Raw genomic sequence first — 20,821 nt, forward strand, 5'->3', positions numbered from 1 at the left:
GTTCGTTATGTGTGTGGATGATACTGGTTATATATACATATATATACACATCTATAATATATATGCAAAGATGTATTTCAATTAAATATTGAAATGAATAATTTAAAAAAATGAAAGCAAAAACCTCAAAATTAGTCAAAAGAAAAAATCAAATTAAATATATACAATTGGTCAAATAAATATATTTTATATTAATAAAGATTTCAATCTCCAATGAGACCCCAATGTCAGAAAAGTTTTATACAAGATAACAATATAGAACTATATAGAATAAGTCTCTAAGTCATATAAGGATAAATTGACAGAAACAAAAGACATGAAATACATTTACTTACCTTTTTCAGTGTTTAATCTTTAATATAGGTTAAAAACAATATACAAAATATGAAGAAATATGAATAATATAATAAAGGCAATTTGATTTGTATGTATATGTACATATACTAATATAGCCTTACCCAATATATATATTTATATATATGAGTCCCAGTGCACGAAATTTGTGCACAGGAGTGGAGGGGGTCCCCTCAGCCCGGCCTGCACCCTCTCACAATCTGGGACCCCTCAGGGGATGTCTGACTGCAGGTTTAGGCCCAATCCTGTGGGCCTAAAATGGCAGTCGAACATTCCTCTCACAATCCGGGACCACTGCCTCCTAACCACTCGCTTACCTGCCTGATCACCCCTAACCACTCTGCCTGCCTGCCTCATTGCCCCTAACCACTCACCTGCCTGCCTGATCGCCCCTAACCACTCTGCCTGCCTTCCTGATCACCCCTAACTCCTCTGCCTGCCTGCCTGATGCCCCTAACTGCTCGCCTGTCTGCCTGATCGCCTAACTGCCTCTGCCTCAGCCCCTGCCGCTGCGGCTTCGTCCGGAAGGACGTCTGGAATGAAGTCCGGAAGATCATTCAGCTGTCCGGTCTAATTAGCATATTATTCTTTTATTATTATAGATATGATTAAAACCTTAATAAATTTTAATAAACAGAAATGATATAGAATATGGTTACAATAAAATAAACATAAAGATAAAAATACTATCTTAATCATAAATCTTAATTTCTTTTAAGATGGAAAAATAGGAAAAAAACCCACCCTTTCCTAAATAACTTTTGTATCAAAGAGGTGATAAAAACTTTATCAATAGGATACTTGGGAAGAAGCAATATTGGGAGCGTTGCATGAGACATGGCCAAACATGCAATCATATTAAATGCTTGTATTGTTGAATAAGAAAATACAAAAATAAACAAACTAAGTTTTCATTATGAGAAACTAGAAACAAAATGACTAATAAATCTAATGAAATCACTTGGTGCAAGATAAAGGCAGAAATTGGTGAATTAGTAGGAAATTAGTAGACTTAGATTTTTTTTATTTTTAGAGATAACTGTTTTAATCTCTAATAACTTTAATCATACAAAATTATGTAAAATCAGAAATGAGAATTCAAATATAACATACCAAAGAGACTAAAATTGTAATATAAAATGTGCTATCTATATGGTATTTTGAAATTTAAAAAGTTATATATAGAAATAAATTAATTGCCTAAAGGACAATAAAAGTGGAAGAACCAATAATAAAGGTATAAAGTTATCCAAGATTTATTTCCAAAAATACATTTGGTTCAAATATGTATGATGTGTTTTTTTCCTTCATTCATCTACTACTTATTTTTAAAATATATTGTATTGATTTTTTTACAGAGAGGAAGGGAGAGGGATAGAGAGTTAGAAACATCAATGAGAGAGAAACATCGATTCAGCTGCCTCCTGCACACTCCCTACTGGGGATGTGCCCGCATACAAACAAGTTACATGCCCTTGACCGGAATCGAACCTGGGACCCTTCAGTCCTCAGGCTGACACTCTATCCACCGAGCCAAACCCGCTAGGGCACATCTACTACTTTTTATGTTGTGTAATCTATTCCACAGCACAGGAAAATATGTGAAGCTTTCCAATTAATTTTAGGTGGCAAGCATAAAATAATTTTTTAAGCACCTGCTAAAGATAACTCAAAAAACCCTAACAAAATCTGAGGCAACAACAAAGTGTAAGTAAAATGCAAAAATCCTAAACAGCAACAAATGAAACCTAGTAATTTATTAGAAGAAAATAAGATTATGACTGAGTGTGACTCATTCAAGTAAAGAGAGATGGCTCAAATTGAAATAATTAATATAATTTATCTAAACAATAGCTATAAAGTTTAAGAATATAATCATTTTGGTATAAAAACAAATGCATTTTATAAAATTCAGCTTGCATTCTTTGAATAAACAGTAAATTAGGATTGCAAAGAACTTTCTTTGAATTAATGTTTTTTACTAGGGTGTTGAGCCATTAGTTGAGAATCATGGCTTTAAATACTAATACAAAATAAATATTTAAAAATCTCTCTGAAACAGAAATTTTGTTTTATAGAAAAACTAACATTAAAAAACAGTGCATTACAATAATCATTAAATATTGTTATTAAAGTTTTGGCCAATGTGTTGCATAAAAAAAGGACAGTAGTTGGAACTGTTGAAAGAAATCCAAACTGCCATTTTTGTGTGTGTGTGTATTATGTACATTTGGTTTTAGAAATGTAAAGAACCACCTGAATAACTATCAGCTGAATTCAATAAGTGCAGAAATCAATAGCTTTTTAATATGTGAGCAATAAATTTTTAAATTATAATGTAAAATCCTATTTGAAATGTCAATTTAAAATACTAGAAATAAACTTAGAATTTATAGGAGCTATAAAAGCAAAACAATAAAACACTAGTAAGAAGCATAAAAGGAGAATATAATATATGGTGATGAGTAATGTAAATGGAAAGGCTCAATATTATAAAGATGTCAAATCTGATGCAACTTTAATCACAAGCCACATATATACACTTGGAATCTGATTCATTAATTCTAAGCCTTTTGGAACAAAGGACACTTGAAGATAACCAAGCATAACCAGGTATATATTTATAAAAATATATACCTTTAATGATATAATTACTTTATGTTAGTGACACCAGAATAGAAGACAATGCCTAACATTAGACCCAGGTAAGTATTATTACCTAGATTTTGAATATTAGCATTTCAATTTAGTTGAAAACTTGAGCTGAAATAATTGGTCAGTGCTTTGGAAAAATATAAAATCAGGTTTTTATTGTATGCTTTCCTTTAAAATAAATTATAGACAGATTAAAATATTAAATATAAAAAAGTGAAACCATAGAATTATTTGAAGAATATTTAAGTAAATATTATGTAACGAACTATGAAAGACCTGTTTAATCATAACAAGAAATACAACAACCACAAGAGCAAGAAGTAATAGATTTGACAACATTAAAATCAGTATTTTCACATCAATTACAAAATGTAAATCCAGTGATAAACTAGAAAATATTTACAATATATCATAGTACAGATGAAGGCTCGATATATATTTTTTTAAATATATTTTATTGATTTTTTACAGAGAGGAAGGGAGAGGGATAGAGAGTTAGAAACATCGATGAGAGAGAAACATCGATCAGCTGCCTCCTGCACACTCCCCACTGGGGATGTGCCCGAAACCAAGGGACATGCCCTTGACCAGAATTGAACCTGGGACCCTTGAGTCCGCAGGCCGATGCTCTATCCACTGAGCCAAACGGGTTAGGGCAGGCCCGATATTTTTATTTGCAATATAAAGAAACAACATAAACATACCAGAAGAATAATTGCTAAAATGTTTTAATACATGAGCCACAAAAGAAGTCATATATCTGCATAATAAGCATATGGAAAAATATTTTTTCTTAAGCCCATGGGCACAGACAATAAGGTGGGGAAGGCCTGGGGCAGAGTGGAAACCAGGTGGAGAGGGACAATAGGGGGAAAAGTGGGGGAGCATCTGTAATACTCTCAACAATAAAGATAATAATAATAATAAATAAAAATAAAAATGCAAAACAAAACTGAAATTAAAATAAATATTAATTAAAACAAATACCATTTATCAATTTTGCATTGGCAAAGATGAAAGAGTGAATTCTAAGTTGACAAATTGGAGGAGATATGGGCATTCAGGCAGGAAATAATATATTGATTTATTTTTATATAAAATAAAATATTTATGTATTCATATATGCAGATAGAAATTGTCTGGAAGGACACATGGATCCCTGCTGGTGAGATGATAGATAGGTACTTCTGTGGTGTGCTTTTCTCTATATACAGAATTTCTTCATTGAGTAGTTATTACTTTTGTAGTTATTTTATCATTGTTACTTATTTATTCAACAGAATTTTTGTTGAATCTTATCCTGTGTCAAACAATGAGCTATGGCCTAGAGATAATAACAAGTAAAAATCAACATGGTCTCTGGCATCAACATTAATTGAATAAATATAAAGTAAATGTACAATTGTATATGTAATAAATGCTATCAATGGGGGGCTATGTGGGATTCTGAAAAATTATAAATATGGGAACTTGAAGCAGTGATGGAAGTTAGAGAAGGCTTCCCTGAAGATTGATTTTAGAGGTGGGACCTGAATGATGAGTGGGCTTTTATTAAGCAAAGTGAGGGCAAATGAGTGTAGAAAGAGGACCCTAACCAGAGCAAATATCATTCAATCATCCAACAAATAATTTGCTTAGTACTTACTATGTCCCAGGTTGTAAGCACTGGAGATATACAGGCAAATTTGAAGAGATCACTGTCTTCTAGGAGTTCACATCTTAATGGAGAGAGATAGATAATCAAATACAGAAATATAAACAGCATAGTTGCAGATTATAAAAGTAAGGAAATAAACAGGGTAGCACCAAAAATAGTTGGGCGTTATTTATTTATTATTATTTTCCCAATGATAGTTTACATGAAATGTTATTCTGTATTAGTTTCAGATGTTGTTAGAAAAGAATGTTCTTTACAGAATGGTCCCTTTTAGATTGAATGGACAGAGAACGTCTCTCTGGAGAGAAGAAATTTGAGTTGAGATTTGAATGTAAGAGGGATTCATTCATCTGTTCAATGAAATAAGCAAGAGTGCTCAATGAAGGAGGGGCATCCAACATTGTTTCTGAGGGGGCTTTGGGGCTGGTGGGCAGACAGGCGGTCACGATAGCTGGAGCAGTGAGCAGAGGGGAGAGTTGCATGACATGACAGATGCCAAGTCACATGGAACCTTGTTTAGCTGTGAGAGGTCAAAGGGAAAATCACTGAAATGTTTTATGCAGCAAAATTAATGGAATCTGGTTTATACTTCAAAAATGACTCTGGTTGCTATATTGGTGTTGGATTGTGGAGACAGGAGTGGAAGTTGAGGTATTGATTAAGAGGCTAAATGAGGCTACACATCATAGTGGCTAGGATTTCATGGAGGAGACAGTGGAGATTGAGAGAAGAGATGGTGCTGGCTGGGAGTGCCAGTGAGGTGAATGCTGAGGTGAGGGGAGTGCTTCAGGCTTTTAGCTAGAGCAACCTAGTGAATGGTGGAAACATGTATTGAGATGGGAAGACTGGAACTAGCCTAATTTTTTAGAAGTTGAAAGCGGAGGAGTGAATGGCAGGTGATTGAGAAGCAGAGTGGGAGAGGAAAATTTGTGATGGGAGGAAAGATGAACAGGAGGGACTTGAAGGAATGCCAGGTGGCTGATGTGGAGAGCAGAGACTGAGCACAATAGGGTTCCCAGGAGTAGTTAGGGATCAGGGCCAGATTCACTGGGGATATCAACAATATTAGTGTTCACCCTCCTCAAAGCATCGTACAGCTGTTTGAGGTTTCTAAGAGGATAGTATGGGTGGGATGTAGCACTTATCATGTTTCTGTATCTTTAAAACATTATTCTAGCAAATGCAGACAACAGGAGGGGTAAATCATGGATGTAGGGACACTACTTAGGAGGTCCAATCAAGAGAAAGTGTAACTTGTAGTCAGGAGCTGAAGTGGCAAAGGAAAGAAGTGGGCAGATTTAGAAACAGGAGACAAAATCTATAGATGTATTGGGTTTGTGGTGCTTTCTTGGCTTCCGGTTTGTGTAACTGGATGGTGGTGTCATAACCTAGAAGAGGACTAAATTTGGGGAGGGAGGGAGATTATGAGTTCAGATTTGGTCATGAGGAGTTTGACGTTCCTATATCACACCCAAGAAGCGTTGTGAGGTAGGTAATTAGGGATCAATAAGAAACTTCAGTTATTATAAGGTTAGTAAGTTGGAATTTGGCAGGAACAACATGAATGGATTTTTCTTATAAGAATGTATTAAAAACCTCCTTCGGAGTCTGAGCTACAGGCTATTTTGAAAGAAACTCAATTTTATTAATTAAAACTATCCATGGTAATTAACTAGCTACCATTTATTGAGTTCTTATCATGAAGTCTGACTATATGTCAGGCCTCTACCAAGCATTTTACATACATTATCTCATTTAAATCTCTCAATGCTGTAAGTTAAGTATTATTATCTGCATTTCACAGACATTAAAACTGAGGCTAGAGAAGTTAAGTAAAATTTTCTAAGTTCATAAAGCTCTAAGTTCCTGAGGCTGGATTTTTACCCTGGTTTGTATGATTCCATTGCTTGTGTTCTATATATTACAGATATTCAAAACAGCAATATCAGTCCTGCAGAGGAGTACTTTAATGAGTTTATGTAAATAATGTGTAATTATCATAATGTATTCCTTTTACGGATAGCCTTTTTTTTTTTTAAATCCCCACTGAGGATATTTTCCCATTGATTTTTAGAGAGAGTGGAAGAGAGAGGGAAAGACAGAGAGAAATATCGATGTGAGAGAAACACATTGATTGCTTGCCTCCTCCACGAGCCCTGACCAGGGCCCGGGCCAGGGAGGAGCCTGCAACCAATGTATGTGCCCTTGACTGGAATTGAACCCAGGACTCTTGGGTCCTCAAGTCGATGCTCTATCCACTGAGCCAAACTAGCTAGGGCTGGATAGCCTTTTTTAACCTTTAAAAATTGTGCAAGAATTTAAAACTCTTAGTAAGTTGTAAAAATAATAGAGTTCTCACATATCCTTTACTCTGTGTTCCCTGATGATATCTTACATAGAACACTGTCAAATCCAGCAAGTTGATATTAGTACAATATTAACTGCATTATAGACTAGTCGAGTGATTTCTTTAATCATTTATCTACAATCTTCTTTTTGTTAAAAGTCAGTTTAGTAAGTCTTTCTAGTCTATTGTTATGGGAGCAGATTTCATGTGGACCCCTTTATAAACTTTCACCAACAGAATTAGTGATCTAAATTTATTTGTTTGCAATTGATTTATTTTATGAAATGCATTGGAGTGAAACATTCAGAGGAAAAATTTCATGTCAATTTTGTAAACCCAAACATTTCTTACACTAACAACCAAAGCAAGCTTAGCCAGATATTTGACTAGAAAACTTTCTGTTGTTAAATGTTATTATATAAATTTATCTCTGGTTAGAGTGTAGGCCCTCATACTGAAGGGTTGTGGGTTCAATTCCCATCAGGGGCATATACCTCAGTTGCAGGCTTGATCCCCAGTCCCTGTTGGGGTGCATTCGGGAGACAACCAATTGACGTGTCTCTCTCACTTCAATGTTTCTCTCTCTTGCTCTCTCTTTCACACACACACACACACACACACACACACACACACACACAATCCTCCTTTCCTTCTACTCTCTCTAAAAAAAAAATCCCTTGGGTGGGGGAAATTTAAAAAAAAAAGAAGTATAGAATCCCAAGGCTTCGGGAATATAGAAGAGAGAGGTAAATAATAAAGAGCCTGTAAGGTTTTAGAAGACTTAATGGACAAGATCAGCTTAAGTTCAATTATATTTATATTTATAATGTAAAGTTTGGAATAATAATTCAATAATTTATTTCTCTCTTTGCCTAGAAAATTACTAGGCACTGTGGCGTTTACGTAGCATTTCATTAAATATTAATATCAAAGTTGAATAGCCACAGAAGACATGAGTACAAAATCAGTTACAAGGCAGTAATATCTATTATTATGTCAAATTTATGTTGGAACAGAAACAGGGATTGGGCATTCAGTGGAGAAGAGATTCCCATGGGATGACTTCTTGAAAGCAAAGGAATTTCAGTCAGTTTTTAAGAATGAATAGACCGGAGGGCAGAGTACAGATGATGATAATTTGTGTGAAAGCTGAGAAACATAACAATTTTTGTGAGAGTAAGCAGATTCCTTTGGCTGGAGCAGAGGACTTATGTAAGAGAGTTAGGGGACGAGGTGTTACTATTTTTTATATTACATTAAAGTTTTCTTTTTAGGTCATATATTCTATGTGTTTTGACAAATGTATAATGACATGTATCTATACTTATAGAATCATACAGAATAGTTTCACAGCCCAAAAAATCCCCTGTCCTTCATAGGGAATACATTTTTAAACTTATTTATTGATTTTTATAGGGAAAGAGGAGGGAAGGAGAAAGAAACATCAGTGCTTGTACTACATCAATTTGTTGTTTATGCATGCATTGGTTGATTCTTACATGTGCCCTAACTGGGGATGGGACCCACAACCTTGACAACGATGCTTCAATCAATTGAGCTACCCAGGGGTAGAATGAATTTTAATCTAATATTCACAAGGACCTTTCGGAACATTATAATGACCTAGTGTCCAAAAAACTTTCTTCAGCAATATAAACAGTATTAAAAATATTATCTTGTCCTAGCTGGTTTGGTTCAGTGGCTAGAGTGTTGGCCTGTGGACTGAAGGGTCCTGGGTTCAATTCCAGTCAAGGACATGTACCTCAGTTGCAGGCTCAATCCCTGGCTCTGGTTGGGGCAGTGTGGGCGGTAACCAATTGATGTGTCTCTCTCACATCAATGTTTCTCTCTCTCTGTCTCTCCCCATCCTTTCCACTCTCTCTAAAAATCAATGGAAAAATATGCTTGGGTGAGGATTAACAACAAAAAAGTATTATCTTGATATTACTGAAGTTAAGGATTGATTTGAATTATACTGCTAATTTGATTTTGGTGTTACTTTAAACCCATAGCTTTCTTTTCTTTTTAAAAAAATATATTTTACTACAATATATATTACCTGGTAAGTTGGAAAATTTATATTTAAATGAAAATTACTAATAAACCCATTATCCATAAGTGAACTAACATTTCAATGAGCATCTTTCCTGTCTTCTGTTTTCTGTGCATGTGTTATTTTTGTTAAAAATAAATGGTGTATATTGTTTTATATCCTGCTTTTATCAGTCAATTTGTAATGAGCAGAATCCCTTGTAATTCATTGTTTTGCTGCACTGTAATTTTACACTGTATGGGTTATAGATTTTTCATAATTTCAGGGATTATCATGATATCATTACAGAATGTGGTAGTATTGCTTTTTCTTTAGCAGGTGAAGAACTAAGAGTCAGACAGGTGGGCTGATGTTATTTAATGAAAGTATTTTCACCTGATCAGGAGTCTTCCTTTTATCTTAATTCAACCTCTGACTCCATTCATTGATCTATTCTTGAGTTTTGTTACTTAATCTCTCTGGATATTGGTTTCCTTGCCTTTAAAAGTTAGTAGTTATTCTAGTATAATGTAACTGTGAGTTTTCTAGGATGTCATAGCAAAGTAGGAACAAAGGTAACACTAAATTCTTTCACTAAAATTACATCAATTGACAAGTCTTCTTTTCTCTCTCCGACTCTCTTTTTCTCTTTCCCTAACCTCAAGGACACAGATTTGAATTAATTACCATCTTTGGCCTACAGACGACCTTTTTAAACTTCTTTCTGTTTTTGGTGTTGATACTATATGCTAGACATCTGTGAATTTTCCACTTACACGGTAGCTTTTTTAAGGATGTTTACTGGTCAAAATCTAAGTTTTAATGCAATGCCATGTTTTATTTACCATTATGTTTCTAGCACCTACTGTAGTGTCTGGTGCAAACCAGTTGCTCAATCAATATGTGTTGCATGATTGAATGGCTGTCACATAGACCTGTTACCTGGATGAACATTTTACTGGTAGAGGAGAATCCATTGTCAAAACTTGCTAAAATGTAGACATTGACAAAAGAGGCAGGTAATTAAAATAAACATATGCCATTGAAGTTATTAATGATTGTGAATTGAGAATAAAACAGAAATATATTCACTAGAAAAACCTACGCAGCAGTGAAATACTGAACAGAGATTTTATTAAATGTGAAGTAAAACAAACAAACAAAAATGAACAAAACCCTTATAGTTTCATATGTGTGCAAACAATATTTAGAACATAGCACAGTGGAGGCATGTATACTTCTATCCCTACAGTAACATTGGGATGTTGGGGGGAAGATTTAAATATTGCCACTTTTCAAATGAAGATAGGACACTCAGAAAAGTTTAAGTGACTTCTCAAAATCACACAGCTAGTAAGTGGCACCTCTAGGATTCATACTGTATCTGTCTGACCATACAAGTATGAGCCTTAATGAATGATAATAAACTGTCTCAAAATTGTATTGCCAGTCTTCAGAAAATTTAAGAAATAATTCCTTCTGAAATACCTTTATTATTTAACTCTTGCCAATTGAGGAGGAAGATTGTAATTTTAGGAAATGAGATGTAGACGTCATATTTTTAACATGTATACATGTAAGCCAGAAGATCGGCTCCATTAGCATTAAACTTTTTGCAAAAGCCATATGTTTCTGTGTTGATTTGGAATTTCTTCTTCTTCTTTTTAAAAAAATATATTTTATTGATATTTTTACAGAGAGGAAGGGAGAGGGATAGAGAGTCAGAAACATCGATGAGAGAGAAACATCGATCAGCTGCCTCCTGCACACCCCCCACTGGGGATGTGCCCGCAACCAAGGTACATGCCCTTGAGCGGAATCGAACCTGCGACCCTTCAGTCGGTAGGCCGACGCTCTATCCACTGAGCCAAACCAGTCAGGGCAACAGTATTTTCTTAAACAAGTGCAGTTCATGATGTTTTACGCAGCCTATAATGGGAAGGACACTGGAAGCACTTGGGAATGGGGATTCTCTGTGACTCTTGCTGTTCTTCTCCACCCGCAGGTGTCCTTCTTCCTCTTCATCATCTTCGTGGTCTACACCATGCTGCCCTTCAACATGCGAGATGCCATCATCGCCAGCGTGCTCACCTCCTCCTCCCACACCATTGTGCTGAGCCCACTGGAGATGTGCCCGCAACCAAGGTACATGCCCTTGACAGGAATCGAACCTGGGACCCTTCAGTCCCCAGGCCGACACTCTATCCACTGAGCCAAACCTATCGGGGCTGGAATTTCTTCTTTAATCTCCCTGGAATTGTTGGCTGTAGTGCGTTTCCTTTGCGATCTGGAGTCAGGTAGGTGATCTGTGTTGCGGTGCCAGATACTTGATACATCTCTATGCTGTTACAGAATTATAGTAGAGGACGCCGTGGATTGGCGACCCCACGACAAAATTGTGCTTGGCTCCTCTTCCTATGAGCCTCATGAAGCAGAGGTCCTCACTGTGAAAGAAGTTAAGGGCCACCATGTTCGGATCCAGGAGCGGCTCAAGCACCGGCACATTGGTAAGGTTTGCTTTGCTGGTTAAGGGAGGTGAATGAGCCGGGAAGAACGTGTTCTGCCTGGGGCCTTGGATCCCATCACCATCCATAGGAGAGGGACAGTGCTTTACTGCTGCCTAGACTCATCCTAGAAGGCTTATCTCTATCCCTTCATTCATTTTATTGCAGAATTAAAAATACATTGATGTGAGCGAATTTTTTAAACTTTTATTTATAATGGCAAGTCTAGAAGCAAGCAGAAGGGTTACAGCTCTTGTTCAAGGTCACTGGACATTTTCATGTCTAGGCCAGAATAAATCTCATGGGAGCTGAGTTTCTAGTTCATTTCCTGGCACTCTGAATTACACAGTTACTTAGAAGGTGGTAGTTATTATAAACTAGAGGCCCGGTGCATGAAAATTCATGCACTGGAGGGGGGTTCCCTCAGCCCGGCCTGCCCCCTCTCACAGTCTGGGAGCCCTCAGGGGCGGGAGGCAACCTGGTGATCAGGGGAAGGCGACACCCCAATCACACCTCTGCTGCTGCCACTGTTGGCAGTGCAGGATTGGGGGGCTGAGGGGACTGGGGGACTCTGGAGGCAGGCGCCCCGGCGGGGCTGAAGGGACTGGGCGCCGCCATCTTGTGGCTGTGGGCGCTGGCATCTTTGAGGGCATGGCAGAAATTAGCATATTCCCTCCTTATTGGCTGTGGGCACTGCCATCTTTGTGATGGCATGAGGGTCAATTAGCATATTCCCTCTTTATTAGATAGGATAATGACTTCTTTTTCATACTGAGGAATGTACCCCTCCTGACATCAAGTTCATATTATGTGTTGACTACTACTGCTACCAAAAAATACTCAAATGCCTTTTCTCAAAAATATGCTGAATATTTTTATATACTATACACAGTTAAATATATATTGCACATAAATAATAAATAACCATAACCATACATTTCCTGCTTCCGTGGAATAAACTAATCTAACACAGAAGATACAGCAAATAAGTAATAAAACATGGAAATAGAGGGGTTAGGGAATATCTTTGTGTCTGTGATTTGTGAAAGGGAAATACATGTTTTCACCAGGACTATATATAAAGCTACGTTTAAATCATAGTTCCAAGGATGATTTCTGTTTTTAAAAAGTGGCCAAAGAAGAGAGAAATCTTCAGCGATCCTGGTCAGTGAAGTGCTCCATGTGGAGGGCAGTGACGGAAACCAGCCCTTGGCTGTTTGGCTCCCACTGCTGAGGAGGCTCCTCAGGCAGCAGTGAGCTTGAGACCCACCGTGGGAGGATGCTGCTGCTGCCCTTGGTCCCTTCACTCTCATACATCGCTGCTTTAGTTCTGTCACTGCCTCAGTTGCTCTGGGATTCCTCACTCTCATGAAAGAAGTCCACAGACAATGTCCAACCAAATGCTGAGTCTCACACTGATGCAATTAAGGAAGGAGGATGGGGACCCCACTAATTGGACAGGTCTGCCCTTCTGTCCCTGCACAGTAACCTGTCCTAGTAGCCACAGTTATTGAGGAGAAATGAATTCTTGCTCAACCACTTTCACTCTAATCCCAAAGAGACACGAGTAACTCGGCTTTTCATTTCTCAGCTGACATTTGTGGAGATGCCCGAGGAAAAGCGGACCTGGATGCTGGTAGGACTTCTGAGGGGAAAGGAGTGTTTTCATTTGGCAGATTCTCTGGGTCCCAGACTGGTGATTCCTGAAGTTGATTTTTAAAGGTGTTTCTTCCCCAACTCCTTTTGCCCCAGGAAGCGTACACGTCCTGGAGGATGGCCCATACATTCGTTTGGCTGCTGAAGTTGGACTTTTGACCCGAAATATACAAATCCAGTCTGATACATCGTGTAGGGGGAGACTGCTTGTGGGGTCCTTCAGGAAGTCCAGCAGAGAAGAATTTTCAGGTAAACGGAATTTTAAGTGGCATTGCCAATTGGAGCCTATTCTTCTGGGACATACAGAGAATTGTCCTTTATATAACAAAATGTACAAATTAAATGGCTCCTCTGTGCTCTGAGTAGCTATGCATTTTCAGTTCTGATCTGTGCTTAATTATCAGTGTGATGTTAAAATAATATACTAGCGATCAGCACATATGCACATTTTTACCTCAAAGAAAACATCTTCAGCAGATGTGAAATTTCCTCTGCTTTGAAATTATGGATGATTTAATGACCACTTGAGTTTTATCTCTTTCCTGAATTTCTATAATTCTTTCCCAGTAGCATGCAATATCTGATGGCAGGCCTCAGCTCATGCTATAAAGCAATAGCGTAAATTTAAATAAAAGTGATTTCCATATTCCAGACTGCTTTAAGGATCAGTTCATTCTCTCTCATTTCTTTCAAGTTTTAGCTCTTGGAATGCTGCAAAATTATTCGATTAGCACTTTATTTCTTCAACTTATATTCCTTAAATATTATTCCAACGTTGTTCCATAGTCAAATAAATTTGGGAGAGGCTATCACTGTAGCTCCATCTTAGAAAGTCACTGTGTACACGAATACAATACAGGCTCTGAGAAAGCCTGGAATAGAGGTTCTAACCACTTCCCAAAGATACCGAGCATGGAACACTTTTCGCTGGCACATCCGTTTCACCAGTATGATGAAGAGCAGTGTTTACACCTTACATCACAGTTCGGGATTTCTGGTCCATAGAACAAGCTTTCTCTCCTTAAGCTCTCACTCCATTAGTTGTCAACACAAGTGAGTTTGCTTCTCCCCACACCCAAGGACATTTGTCCATATCTGGAGACATTTTTGCTTGTCACAACTTTGGTGGGTGAGTCTGTTTGTAAACTATCAATTGCTTCCCTTTTGTCCTTGGCTCTGAGTGAGGGGGAGTGTCTAAAGTCTGTTTGGCCTCTTCAGGATTGAACTCACAGCTGGACTGGTGGTAACATGGCTGGGAAATCCAGGTTTTTGGGATCAAAACTGGCTCTACCATTTGCTAGCTGTGTAATTGTGAACACGTTTCTTAGCCTCCATGAGCCTCAGTCTCATCATCAGTAAAACAAGGGTATTCACAGGGGTGGCTAAATGCATAGATTCTGGAGCCAAACTTTTCATGTTTGAATCCTAACTTGTGATTAACTATGTAAATTAAGATAAATTGCTAAATCCTTCTGGGTCTCACTCTCTAACTGTAAAACAAGAATAATGATGGAAACTTCACAGGGTTGTTATAAGGATTAACTGTGTTAAATACATGTTAAAAAAAACCCTTAACATTTTTCTGTAACAAACTCCAGCATCTGGATTGGGTGGGATCTGCAGGTGTTGGTCAAGGGTGCCATCCATGGGTATTCAATGGTTATAGGGCAGAAAACATAAGGATTAACTGTGTTAAATACATGTTTTAAAAAAACACCCTTAACATTGTTCTGTAACAAACTCCAGCATCTGGATTGGATGGGATCTGCAGGTGTTGGTCAAAGATGCCATCCATGGGTATTCAATGGTTATAGGGCAGAAAAGCAGACCAGAACTTATAACTCCTTCTTTTAAACTGGAGACCTCTGTCAGTCTCCTAATCTGATGAGACATATCCAGCAATTTGCACTCAGAATTGTGATTTTTCAATGGGAAAATAGTTGTGAACAAAATCACTGCTAAATTTTCTGTTGAAATGAGTAAGACATTTTAAATGTGTACTATGAATTAATTTTCAGACTTGTGTAATTTAAAACTATGAATTATAATTATGCACGTATGACATTAAAAACTAATTATTATGAAAATTAAAAAATAATATAGTGTGACTAAAATAAACATACAGAATTTTACTAGTATAGAATTTGAAAATGATTTTAAAAAAATGTTATTTCCTCCATGTCTTAATCAAGAGACATTATTGAATAGCATGTTTTGGGCATATATTGAACAGAAATATATGTTCAAAAATTTTCACTTATCCTCTCATACTCTTAAATGTTTAAACTATTGATAGAGTTAGCCATTATATTTTTTTCATACAATATCTTTGTGGGGATGGCTATGACCTTTTCACATGGGGGTCACTGAGACACAGAGAGGAAGACAGGATTCTGAGGTGAGTCCTAGGAATCTATATTCCCCTCGTTCTTACCCAGTTCTTGACCCAGCCCTGAAGGCAGATGCCTGGAGTCTTTAAGCTACGTGTGCCCATCTCCTTTCTCTATCTTTCCTTTCCTTGTTCTCTATCCTATCACCAGACTCTCCAGTCTGCACACAAAACCTTTTTAGGCATTAATGTCACCTTCTAAAGATTCATATTTTGTTAGTGAGACTCATGGGCATGAAATACTGTGCTGGTGCTGAGAAGAAATGATTATATTTCAATGAAAAATCTGCATATTCTGGTGTCAATAAATGGACCATCCTTCTGCCTTTCATGGGGAAGAAAAAGTACCTGATGATATGCATTTTGTTTACAGGTGTCCTTCAACTATTAAATGTAGAAATTCAGAACTTTGGCTCACCATTGTTTTCATCCCTTGAATTCACGAATGTGTCGGCAGGATCCTGGATAATATCTTCTGCTCTGCACCACAGCTGCGGTGGGGGCATTGGCGCAGTTGCCAGTCATGGGATCATTTTAAATGACAACATAGTGTTTAGCACCGTTGGTCATGGCATTGATTTGGAGGGTCAGGCCTATTCTCTCTCTAATAACCTTGTGGTTCTGATGACACAGTCAGCGTGGTCCACCATTTGGGTGGCAGGCATCAAAGTGAACCAGGCAAAGGACATCACCCTCCATGGTAATGTCGTGGCAGGATCGGAGAGACTTGGCTTTCACATCCGAGGCCAGAGGTGTTCCCCTCTTGAAGCTCTCTGGTCTGACAATGTGGCCCACTCAAGCCTTCACGGTCTTCATCTCTATAAGGAAAGTGGACTTGGCAACTGTACTAGAATCTCTGGTTTTTTGGCTTTCAAGAACTTTGACTACGGTGCCATGCTACATGTGGAGAACAGTGTGGAGATAGAGAACGTCACTCTGGTGGACAACGCTATTGGTCTTCTGGCGATAGTATATGTGTCTTCTGCTTCACAGCCTTCAATCGAAAATGTGCAGATTGTGCTTAGGAATTCAGTCATTGTGGCCACTAGCTCCTCTTTTGACTGCATTCAGGACAGGGTTAAGCCTGGCTCTGCCAACTGGACATTAATGGACCGAGCTCCTTCCAACCCCAGAGGGGGTCGAGTTGGTATTCTGTGGCCAGTGTTCACCTCAGAACCAAATCGGTGGCCTCAGGAACCATGGCACAAAGTGAGAAATGGCCATTCAGTTTCAGGAATCATGAAGCTTCAAGGTAGGATGTTTGGGCTTATCCAAATAATGTAGTTTCATATCTCTGTGCACAGAATTTTTAATAGCATTCTGAAATTATATCAACAAAAGAGTACAGTGTAGTCTAGTGCTTGTTGTACAATTGACCAACTGCTGCATATTGATAATCACACTAATGGTTGATAATAGCAGTAAGTGATTCCTTTAAAAAGTTACTGCTTTAAACATGTTGAAGAACTTTCACAGCAATTATTGAATTTGATTATATGAAAATTCTCTTAGGTAGGTGTTATTTTTCCTATTATAGAAAGGAAGAAATATAGATGCAGAAATTGTGTCTCACTGAAGTTGTTTACTAGTTGGTGGTGTAGCCAGGAATAAAATCAAATTATATCACTACCTATGCAGTTAATATTTTATTAGATCTCTTTTGTAATATTGTACTCACTCCCCATTGGATTTTATCAAACCTATGATAAAACATCATTCTGAAGACATTGATGTGTTGGACTACTTCTATTTTGCAAAGAATACTCATGTCTTAAAGAGTTACATATATTTAAATCAAGATTTATGTAAACTCCTGGAACTAGCCTGGACAGCGACCTATGATAAAACATATCATTCTGAAGACATTGATGTGTTGGGCTACTTCTATTTTGAAAAGGATACTCATGTCTTGAAGAATTAATAGATATTTAAGCCAAGATTTATGTAAACTCCTGGAACTAGCCTGGACAGCTTAAATTAACTTCTGGACAAACAGTAGCAAAGATTGTTTAGTTGCGTAGTCTATATTTGCGGTTGGTAGTTTATGTGATCTAATGCCATGCTATGCTTACAATTTTTTTTCAGATGTCACCTTTTCTAGTTTTGTGAAGAGTTGCTATAGCAATGACCTAGATGTATGCATTCTGCCCAATGCAGAGAACACTGGAATCATTCATCCCATAACAGCAGAGAGGACCAAAATGCTAAAGATCAAAGATAAAAACAAGTTCTACTTTCCTCCTTTACAAACCAGGTACCAGTTTTAGTATTTACAAGCCATATCCATGAAGTATAAAATCATTAATGGGAATAAAAAGAAGTCCTTCTGAAAAGTATGCTAGATTAATTGCATGCCCCCCATTCTTTACGCCTCCCATGTCCAAGTGCTTTGCTGCATGGTTTTTGCAGTGTCTCTCGCCAAAGAGCAGAGGTTGTTTCTCTCTCTTGAATCTGGGTTCAGCAATGTGACTTTCTCTGGCTAATAAAAGGTGTAGACGTGATGCAGGGCAATTGTTATTGATATTGTTTTGTCTTTATTAGAGATATTTCTTTGGGATAGTTTCAATCACTGGAAAAAATGTTCCCTAATTCTTGTATATTCTATAGAGTATGGTGTCACTAGTCTTCAGAAGGAACCTTAGGAGCCCTTGTGCAGTATTTGGGATAGTTTCAATCACTGGAAAAAATGTTCCCTAATTCTTGTCTATTCTATAGAGCATGGTGTCATCAATCTTCAGAAGGAACCTTAGGAGCCCTTGTGCAGGGGCTGGTAGGGAGAAGGAAATCATGTCTGTTGTCAAGAACCCCTGAGTTGAATAATGTGGCTTAGATAGATACTGGTGCTCAGACCAGGTGTAACCACTATTCTGGACCATATGATTGAGAGTTTCATTCAGGAATCTGAAAACTCAATAAGGCACTATTTTTGTCATAAAAGGGAGCAGGAAAATCAGGATCTGGGAAAATGGGCTACTTTTCTTTCCCATAACATTGGGATAAACTCCTATAGTTGGAAGAAAAGAATCAAGAAAAATCACCCTAATTGGAAAGTGTATGTTTTTGGCCCAATACCTGTCTCTTTAAGATGCCCATTCCTGAGCTACTTTTGGTACCTAAACATTATTAGGTATGTAATTTGGGTTGTCTTGTCATTTTTCATCTATTGTCCAATTTTCCTTATGTTCATGTAAACCTATGGGATGAAAGAATTATAAAGCTTTATAATACTAGCATCTGATTCTTTGTACTATTAATACTTAACACATGGTTGGCAGGCAATAATATTTGACACTAGTACTGATGGTACTGAAAAGTATTAGACCAGGAGAAATAAAATAAGTTTTCTAAATTTCAGTGTTATACTGGTTTACTATTTGTTTATATAACCTCCTAAGGTTATATGACTTTAAATTCTGAAAGTATAGGAACCATGCCTGTTTTTATCACCATTATACCCCAAACCTGTAAGTGGTAGATTGTCAATAGATATTTGTTAAATGAGAATATCTATTTTTACCTTGTTTGCATATGGCATAAATATAATTGAAATTTATAACAATAATCTTGTAATACTGCAAGGTACCAAAGTTCCATAAAGAAATGCTTACATTATTTTCAGTAGGTATTAAAATTAGGAGCATTTTATTGTATCTTACTGCTTAGAAAATTACAATCTATGTAAAGATGATATATCCAGAGTATTTGGATAACAATAATGCCTTTCTTCTTGACCATATAACTGAGAAGTAATATTTTCTATAGAGTTTTATTTAATATCTATGTAACACATTACTACTAATAAATTCCTTTTTCATCAGATCAGTAATTTCAATATATTTTCTTTTTTGTTGCTCATAAAATGAGAGTTGCTTTCTGTCTGTCTTTACAGGGAAGATTTAGGAACACTGGTCTGCCCTGAATCCCTTTGTGAAAATCCAAGAAAATATCTCTTTAAGGATCTCGATGGGAGAGCCCTGGGTCTACCTCCACCAGTTTCTGTGTTTCCTAAAACTGAGGCAGAATGGACTGGATCCTTCTTCAACACAGGTTGGTTATAAAGGAACTCGATGCCTCCAGTAGGGGGCGCATGCATGAAGGAGCTGGTTTGGCTGTGTTGTCTATGCAGTGGTCGGCAAGCTCATTAGTCAACAGAGCCAAATATCAACAGTACAACGATTGAAATTTCTTTTGAGAGCCAACTTTTTTAAACTTAAACTATATAGGTAGGTACATTGTTATTAACTTAATTAGGGTACTCCTAAGGCTTAGGAAAAGCCACACTCAAGGGGCCAAAAAGCCACATGTAGATCGCGAACTGCAGTTTGCCGACTCTAGTCAGGAAAGTCAGGAAACCAAATCTCCTGGAGGAAATGAATTCTGGAGTTGGAGCCTGTGCTAAGATGCTGCTCAACTCACCTGTAGCAAAGGAATGTTGAGTGACTAAGAGATGTTGTGATTACTGTGTGGCCTCCATGATGTGCAGTTTGCCGACTCTAGTCAGGAAACCAAATCTCCTGGAGAGGAAATGAATTCTGGAGTTGGAGCCTGTGCTAATATGTTGCTCAACTCACCTGTAGCAAAGGAATGTTGAGTGACTAAGAGATGTTGTGATCACTCTGTGGCCTCCATGATGTTGCCAAAGGTGTACGTATGTCAAAGGTACAGATTCCCAGCACCAACTCTGTGCACAGGTGAGAACAATACTCTCACTAGCTTGGTCACCTGGGCCTGAAGCATCGTTCTCAGTGCTCAGAGCTTTGCAGTGTCAGCCACAGAGCCAGCAACTCTGGCTTCTGACTGTATCTTTCTCTATCACCAGAACTTAAGGGCTCTCAATCTGGAGAGGGTGGTGGAGTAGATGGCATGCAGTTTGCCTTCTTTTTCTCCATTTTTGTAATTGTCCCTGGAAGATGTGTGTGTGTGTGTGTGTGTGTGTGTGTTGGGGGCGGGGAGCGGGGGGAGGGAGGCCAAGCTGTGATCAAAATTCCTTCTTCTTCTTGCTTATACAAGCAAAACCCATTACCTATCAGTTTTTATAGCTGGACCCCTAGAGAGATCATTGCCCTCCTTACTTCCACAAACAATGAGACTGAGTTTTTTTTATCAGTTCAGGTGGAACCTTCTGCAGGTAAATCTAAAAATTTTTCCCTGTGTTTTGTTTTTTTCCTGCTTCAGTGGTTGATGCTTCAGACTTCTAGTCTTTCTTCCCTTTTTAAATTTCTGAATG

The 20,821-nt window shown here is 37.6% G+C and overlaps 1 protein-coding gene across 1 annotated transcript in view; it reads left to right on the forward strand.

Annotated features, from left to right (window-relative positions):
• PKHD1 (polycystic kidney and hepatic disease 1 (autosomal recessive)) overlaps positions 1-20,821 on the forward strand; it is a 438,226-nt gene that overhangs the window by 303,652 nt on the left and 113,753 nt on the right. Inside the window, exons 55-59 of the mRNA XM_014532447.1 lie at positions 11,398-11,552; positions 13,302-13,454; positions 15,968-16,846; positions 17,680-17,848; positions 19,484-19,641. Of these exons, the coding sequence (XP_014387933.1) occupies positions 11,398-11,552; positions 13,302-13,454; positions 15,968-16,846; positions 17,680-17,848; positions 19,484-19,641 (1,514 nt within the window). The remainder of the gene's footprint in view (positions 1-11,397; positions 11,553-13,301; positions 13,455-15,967; positions 16,847-17,679; positions 17,849-19,483; positions 19,642-20,821) is intronic.

This window comes from Myotis brandtii, unplaced genomic scaffold (assembly GCF_000412655.1).
Source record: "Myotis brandtii unplaced genomic scaffold, ASM41265v1 scaffold893, whole genome shotgun sequence".
NCBI lineage: Eukaryota > Metazoa > Chordata > Mammalia > Chiroptera > Vespertilionidae > Myotis > Myotis brandtii.